The sequence below is a fragment of the Lampetra planeri genome, chromosome 28 (genome assembly GCF_965212315.1).
Source record: "Lampetra planeri chromosome 28, kcLamPlan1.2.h2, whole genome shotgun sequence".
NCBI classification, from domain to species: Eukaryota; Metazoa; Chordata; class Hyperoartia; order Petromyzontiformes; family Petromyzontidae; genus Lampetra; species Lampetra planeri.
Window position 1 is genome coordinate 988054 of NC_136134.1, and position 8384 is coordinate 996437.

The 8384-nt window shown below is 45.3% G+C and overlaps 1 protein-coding gene across 1 annotated transcript in view; it reads left to right on the forward strand.

Moving 5' to 3' along the window:
- The window catches only part of TMEM51 (transmembrane protein 51), a 47649-nt gene extending 43379 nt beyond the window's left edge, over positions 1 to 4270 (forward strand). The window contains exon 4 of the mRNA XM_078607635.1: positions 1929 to 4270. Within this exon, the coding sequence (XP_078463761.1) occupies positions 1929 to 2304 (376 nt within the window). The 3' untranslated portion in view covers positions 2305 to 4270. The remainder of the gene's footprint in view (positions 1 to 1928) is intronic.
- The last annotated feature ends 4114 nt before the right edge of the window (positions 4271 to 8384 follow it).

Here is an 8384-nt window from a genome sequence, read left to right on the forward strand (position 1 = left end):
ATAATAAGCGGCATTTCAGGAAATGACGCTTCTTCATGACTGAACCGTTCTGGGGCCACCCCTTTTGCATCTGGATAAGGACCTTCCTGTTTCGTGCCTAAAACCTGTGACATCTTCATAGCACGAATATAAATCATTGGTCAAAGGTGGGTTTCCCACTCCTCTATGGCTCGTATCCTTAGAGAGAGTGTGAGCTAGAGACGCAGGTTAGAGACGTAAGTAAGTCGACTAGGGCAGGACAAATCATCGCGAGATGGGGCCGGTGGATGAGACCGGGTGATGGAATTGCAAACACAGGGTTGTAAAGGGATTAGCCCATGGGCAGCAGCAGTGAGATGGATTGTGGCATCGCAAGATGGTGACGGATGGCGACTGCGTTGGGATGCCATCACCCAGCGGTGAATAGAAACGTGGCTGACGGTGATGGCTGAATGGAAACGTACGTTAAAGTTTCATCCAAATACCCACCTGAATGTTGTTGTTGTAAGACCCGGGTCGGAGTTTGAATTCGCAGAATTCCCAGACAAGGTACAGTATTCAGTAAGGAGACAAATAGTAAACGTGGTGTTTGATGCACAATCACTTTGCGGCAATCTGCAAAGCTGTAATGACGCCGGTGGAGAAACGTTACGTGAAGACGTAATGTGTTTTGTCGACGTATCGACATGTTATTGGAATTACCCATCCAATGGGCACAGTGCAGTCCCTTTTGAGCGGTTACTTTTGATGAGAATCGCATCTCAATTTATTTTTTCTTCCCATAAGTCGCGTGCCATTTGTTGAAGGGAGTGGCTCTCCAAACCTTGACACGTCGCGCGCGCCGACTTTATTAGCGGTCTCCAACTCTGGTTGAAAGCTTTCGCGAATTAGCCCTCCACCCATAACAGGCATGGAGGTAGTGGGGGGGGGGATATGATAACTCTCACAAATACGATCCAATAAACAGAACTGTAGTAGAGGGTTGTGTTGCTATTAGGGACATCACCTGTTGAGAACCAACCACATTGACCAAAACGGGGAGACAAACCAGCACAACACAGGACTATGGTATAACGCATGTTTGCCCTTGCGGATGCTCGTACTGCTTATTAAATAGTCAGTCGGTCGGCATCCTTTGTTTAGTGAGGAGATGAATAAAGCCATCACCATAGATAAACTAAACTATTTTTATTTTACCAGGTAAGGCCCACTGAGCTATACAGCTGTTTTTCAGAAGCGACCTGGCCACAAGTGATAGCTCTATTAAGTGGCTTATCATGTAGAAATGTAAAGCAACCAAATACCCTAAACGCAAGTTGATTCTAAATGTGGAGGGAAAAACCGGAGGACCTGGAGAAAAATCCACGCGACCATGGGGTGAACATGCAAACTTCAAATATACATGCGCCAGGGTCGGGATCGTACCCATGACCTCCTGTATACCAGGCGATGTCGTTAAGATCTCGCCACCGTGGCACTCTAGATAAAAACATCATTGCCTTTTGTGCAATGGGTGACCTGTCTCTTTTTTCATTATTTCCTTAAAGCTCCCTTATTGTGCCTGATTCACCCAAACTCCTCTTCCCCATCCACTCCCATCTTAACACCATCAGTCTTCCCAACTTCCCTACTCATTCATCATCACTCACTTATTATCATTAACCACTCACCGTCACTTTCATTATCGTTTATTTCATGCATAATCATATACAAATTGATAATTATTTGTTCAGCACCTTGGTGAAGGCGCTAAATAAATAAGAAAATTATTTAGAATCAACATCACGTGCTATAAATGCCCACGTGATAAGCCACTTCGTCGAGCTATCATTTGTGGTCAGATCGCTTCTGAAAGAGAGCTACATAACTCAGTAACATAAGTAAGATAAGACGTGCGTCGGGGACGCGTCCACGTGATGCGTCAATGTGACCCCGTTCATCCTTCGCAGGGACGGCTCTCTGTTCCGCGCTCCGCGCTACGAGGAGGTGGTGAACGCGAGCGCCTTTGACCGGAGCTCCAGCGACGCGACGGGAGACGACGTCTACCTGCCGTCGTACGACATCGCCACCTCCACGGAGAACCTCTCGGCCCCCGCGGGCGACCCCCGCGACCCGCACCCCGGGGGCAACGCCTCGACGGGCGACCACGGCAAGATCCGCAGGATCAAGTCGGAGGTGGCGGCGAACCACCGCAAGACGCTCAACCTGCCGGGGGAGGAGGGGAACGCGCGGGAGGAGAGGATAGTGGTGGAGCCGCTCACCCCGCCGCCCACCTACGACGTCGCCGTCGCCTTCCCGCTGAGCAAGCTGCCTGACGCCAGCTGATGCTGCCCCCGATGCCGGCTGACGCGTTCTGTCTGTGGCAACTCGCCGGCCAAAACTCTCTCCGCTGCTCCTCCTCCTCCGCTTTGACGGTGCAGCGAGATGCATTGATGAGAGCTGCCCCCGCATCCGTGGTACAGCATGGGCACGTTTGTCACCATGCATCAGCCAAACGTTCACACTTGGTACAAGACACAAGAGGCATATGTGAAAATCGTTCCTGTATTATTTTTTTTTTAGTCTTGTTTATGTTTCTCTTATACTGGTACACATGCAGCGCTGTTGTCATTCCGCTCCTGGATGAGGGATCTCTTAGGCCTCAATTTGACCGTACCTCACTACACCGGTCCGTAGCGGTTGGTCAAGTCAGGGGGGAAGTTGATGTGAGGGCTGTACTGTCAATTGTACATATTACGTAGAAGTTATATAAAGTGGATGATATAAGGGCTTCATATCTGAATACTGCTCGTGAATTGTCTTCTCCTGGTAACGGTGTGATAAAAGAAATGCCGTTGCGCATTAACGCAAGTTTCCCAACTGAACACAATGACCGAGCGTAACCGATTGAGTGTACGGTTCTTCTGCACGGAATGAATTTTGTGAATTTGTGGATTCTATTTGCAAAAGTGTTCATGATGCACGTGGATTGAGTGCACTTATTTAAATGCGTTCCATTTACATGTTACGTTTAAAAACTGGGTATAGCAATGGAGTTTCATTGGCATACAGACAGAACACAAGTTTTTTGCCTGACGTTTTTTTTAAATTGTTGAAAAATGTGTTTAAAGTGGAGATATTTTTGTACGTAAAGTTGTGTGAGTGATGCGAAACAAATGGTAAGGGTGAAATAGACAACAAGGACGACACGAATTGCAAATAGTAAAGGCAGTGTTTATCAATAAAGGTTGACTAAATACCAGTCGACCAGGACATGAGGGGGGAGGGGATGCATCCTCCATGTTCCTCGTGTTCTTCTTGAAACAAATTCGAATGCTCAACTTTCATCCAAGAAATGAGATTTAAAACTCATTTCTTTTAAACTGCATTTTGTGTTTAGTTTGTTGTCAAAGAAGTTCAATATCCATACATACAACCTATACCCTCAGCCAGGAACAGGGCCTCTCCCTCGATTTGTTTTCACAAAGTTAAACGGCGCACGGACCCTGCCCGTGCTAGAATTGCATCCTCCCAGCATGAAGAGCAGGCAAATGTCGTCATGAGCTGGCCAATGTCGTCATGAGTTGGCCAATGTCGTCATGAGTTGGCCAATGTCGTCATGAGTTCTCAGACTATGGTCTGGGGGTGGGGGGTGGCACGCTTAAAAAAAGTGCCAGACTCCGTCGTGGCAGTGCCAACCCCAGAAACACTTGTGTTATGTTTACCAGAGGTGGGACAAAGTCATTGTTATGCAAGTCCAAGTCGAGTCGCAAGTCATCAAATTCATGACTCGAGTCTGACTCGAGTCCAAGTCACATGACTCGAGTCCACATCTCATAGGTGGGACAAAGTCATTGTTATGCAAGTCCAAGTCGAGTCACAAGTCATCAAATTCATGACTCGAGTCTGACTCGAGTCCAAGTCACATGACTCGAGTCCACACCTCTGATGTTTACCATCACATTCCACTTCAGGAGGGCTCTGGGCCCACTCATAACTAAGACTACCATTTGTCAGAGTTCATGGATGTCACCGAAATTGAGGATTCGAATACATTCTGTGAAATGTTAGAAATGGCAAGTGATGTACGTTTTATTCGGCTACTCACTCGAAAATTTTCATGAAATAGTGGTTACCCCCCCCCCCCCCCACATCATTTGGCCATGAATTTCACCAAGAATTACCGTGACATAAAACATAATTAGCCTTACTCGTAACCAGTAATGCAAAATGTAGCAGAATCTGTGAAACAACTGGATCAAAGTGGTGGAACTGATCTGTGAGGTATTTAAATAAAGAGAATGGTTTGTAATGATTGTGTTTACACGTTATTATGTTTTCAGCATTCATCACGAACTCACGTGCATGTGTGTGCCTCTGCTGTTTAATAACACAGCATGGCAATTCATACGTTGGGTTACAGAGAAACCCCAGAAATGATGAAAATCTGATTTCAGCAGTGAGGCCACTTTTCCATATTCCCAATTTCCCCCGGACGAGTATTTAAACTTGACTTAAAGCTTTCGTGACTGCAGGAATAGATTCTATTCGGGTGTTTCGGTAAAGCCACGTAGATAGAAAAATAATAATAAAACATAAAAACATCACGACGTTTCGATCGCACCACAAGCAATCGTCATCGGGTGAAAAAATATAGCGGGAGAGCTGCTGAGGCAGGAAAAAATATAGTGGGAGAGCTGCTAAAGCAGGGTATTATATAGGTTTGAGATGGGTGTAGCCCAAGGGTAAGTAGGCGGGGCTAGAGATGGAATTTGCGTGTAAATGTAAGATCGGAGAGCTGATATACCTCCACGACTACGAAGCTGTAGAGGTGGCCATTGTAATGTGAGAGATTAGAATGACAATCTGTTAATGTAAGATTAGCAGGTCAATGTAGGAAAACCACCGCAATGGTGGCTGTGTCAATGAGACATTTAGCCTTTTAATGTAAGATTAGCATGTCAATGTAAGAAAACCGGGTGCCAACGCCGCATCAAGGACAATAAAGCTGTGTAGGTGGCCATTGCATTGTGAGAGATTAGCATGTCAATGTAAGAGAACCACCGCAGTGGTGGCTGTGTTAGTGAGACATTTAGCCTGTTAAAAAACGAGAGCCACCGCAACATCGAGGGAAAGGAGCAGCGGTGGCTGTGTTAGTGAGACATTTAGCCTGTTAATGTAAAGACATTTAACCTGGTAATGTAACTCAGAGAGTCGGAAATAACTGCTAACAACGGCAGGTAGGATGGAAACATCACAGCCAGTTATGGCTTAAACTGGTTATTAACGTCCTTCCAACGATTGCTCAGTTTGTACTCATCTTCTCGGTTGGAATTGTCTCTTTTTATATATCTGGGTGGCTTCATGAACGAATCTTTGTTGATAGCCAGTGGGTTTGCAGAGTACCTTCGTCTTGGAAAAATATATTTCGTGTGTGCCCACAGCGTTAAAACAATGATCAGCCACGGCCGAGGTATTGGTCCTACCGTGTTTCAGATCTGCCTTATGTTCAGGAACATGGTCCGAGACATGTCGCTTAGTTTCCCCAATGTAACTACTGCCGCAGGCACAGCTTAGTTTGTAGACACCGGGGGGTATTGCATGTCAGGGATCACATCCTTCACAGATGGGATCAGATCACGAATTGTATGCACTGTGTTGAATCGAACCTGGATCTTGTGTTTGCTCATGATTTTGGAAATCTCTTTGGTAACCCCTGCTATGTATGGCAAGGTGATGGTTTGAATTGGGTCCTCAGATCGTTCTTTCCCAACGGTTGAGATCGGAAATCACTGCAATCCTCAAAAACACTAAGACACCTATTAGCAACATCAGCAAGGATGAGTGCTTTGAGCTTTCTCAACTAAAAAAGAGAGATGACATAGTCATCCTCTCAGACGACAAGGGCAATGCCATATCAAAAATGTTATAAATTGATTTGAATTTTAATGAGGGAAATAAGTATTTGACCCCTCTGCAAAACATGACCTAGTACTTGGTGGCAAAACCCTTGTTGGAAAGCACAGAGGTCAGACGTTTCTGGTAGTTGGCCACCAGGTTTGCACACATCTCAGGAGGGATTTTGTCCCACTCCTCTTTGCAGATCTTCTCCAAGTCATTAAGGTTTCGGGGCTGACGTTTGGAAACTCGAACCTTCAGCTCCCTCCACAGATTTTCTATGGAATTAAGGTCTGGAGACTGGTTAGGCCACTCCGGGACCTTAATGTGCTCCTTCTTGAGCCACTCCTTTGTTGCCTTGGCCGTGTGTTTTGGGTCATTGTCATGCTGGAATACCCATCCACGACCCATTTTCAATGCCCTGGCTGAGGGAAGGAGCTTCTCACCCAATATTTGACGGTACATGGCCCCGTCCATCGTCCCTTTGATGCGGTGAAGTTGTCCTGTCCTCTTAGCAGAAAAACACCCCCAAAGCATAATGTTTCCACCTCCATGTTTGACGGTGGGGATGGTGTTCTTGGGGTCATAGGCAGCATTCCACCTCCTCCAAACACGGCGAGTTGAGTTTATGCCAAAGAGCTCCATTTTGGTCTCATCTGACCACAACACTTTCACCCAATTGTCCTCTGAATCATTCAGATGTTCATTGGCAAACTTCAGACGGGCATGTATATGTGCTTTCTTGAGCAGGGGGACCTTGCGGGCACTGCAGGATTTCAGTCCTTCACGGCGTAGTGTGTTACCAACTGTTTTCTTGATGACTATGGTCCCAGCTGCCTTGAGATCATTGACAAGATCCTCCCGTGTAGTTCTAGGCTGATTCCTCACTGTTCTCATGATCATTGCAACTCCACGAGGTGAGATCTTGCATGGAGCCCCAGGCTGAGGGAGATTGACAGTTCTTTTGTGTTTCTTCCATTTGCGAATAATCGCACCAACTGTTGTCACCTTCTCACCAAGCTGCTTGGCGATGGTCGTGTAGCCCAATCCAGCCTTGTGTAGGTCTACAATCTTGTCTCTGACATCCTTGGAGAGCTCTTTGGTCTTAGCCATGGTGGAGAGTTTGGAATCGGATTGATTGATTTCTTCTGTGAACAGGTGTCTTTTATACAGGTAACAAGCTGAGATTAGGAGCACTCTCTTTAAGAGTGTGCTCCTAATCTCAGCTTGTTACCTGTATAAAAGACACCTGGGAGCCAGAAATCTTTCTGATTGAGAGGGGGTCAAATACTTATTTCCCTCATTAAAATGCAAATCAATTTATAACATTTTTGACATGGTTTTTCTGGAGTTTGTTGTTATTCTGCCTCTCACTGTTCAAATAAACCTACCATTAAAATTATAGACTGATCATTTCTTTGTCAGTGGGCAAACATACAAAATCAGCAGGGGATAAAATACTTTTTTCCCACACTGTATATTTTTTCACCTGATGACGATTGCTTGTGTTGCAATCGAAACGTAATATTTTTATTTATTATTTTTCTCTCTACGTGGCTTTACTGAAAGACCCAAAAGAGTATGAGTATTTAAAATACAGTAAAACCTCGGAGATCGAACGCACCAGAACTCGAACAAAACGGTGTTCGAACGATATTTCCGAACATTTTTTGCCCTGGAAACTGAACTAAATTCGGAGGTCGAACGGGCAATCGCGACTTGAAAGAACCTGTACTGCTGAGACGCGTATATATGGCCAGCGTGCATGACGCTTGCCCAGACAAAGGTTTTACCACCTCCTCCTCATCACCTTCCACTCAAGCCATCAACTCTCCTTACTGCAGGTAAAGTGAAGTTCAATGTTAATTTATTTAATTTATTCCATATATTTATTCATTTATTCAATTCATTTGTTTCTTGTTTTTTGTATGATTTTATGCATGTAATTACTGTAAACTTCGTGTAAAAATGCTTTATAATGAGAGATTTCTCATGTCTGGAACCAATTAATGTCATTTACATTAATTCTTATGGGGAAAATTAATTCGGTGTTCGAATGGCCTTCTGGAACGAATTAAGTTCGATCTCCGGGGTACCATTGTATTTTATTTTTCTATTTTTATTTTACCAAGTATGGCCCACTGAACTATATAGACATTTTTCAGAAGCGATCTGGCCACAATTGATAGCTCAACGAAATGCTTATCACGTGAAATTTACAGTAGCCGAATACGCTAAACGCATGTTTCTAAATGTGGAGGGGAAAACCCGGAAGACCAGGAGAAAAATCCACGCGACCATGGGGTGAACATGCAAACTTCAAATATACAGGCGCCAGGGTCGGGATCGAACCCATGACCTCCTGTATACCATGCGATGTAGTTAAGATCTCACCATCGACGGAGGAAATTCAGGTAGGCCCGTGAAGGGAAATCGGACCCTGAGAATTTGGGCTCTGGCAGCCAACTCCAGCTGACTAAAACCACGTACACAATGGTACTGGGGGGGTCAACTCGGGATCTGCGGGT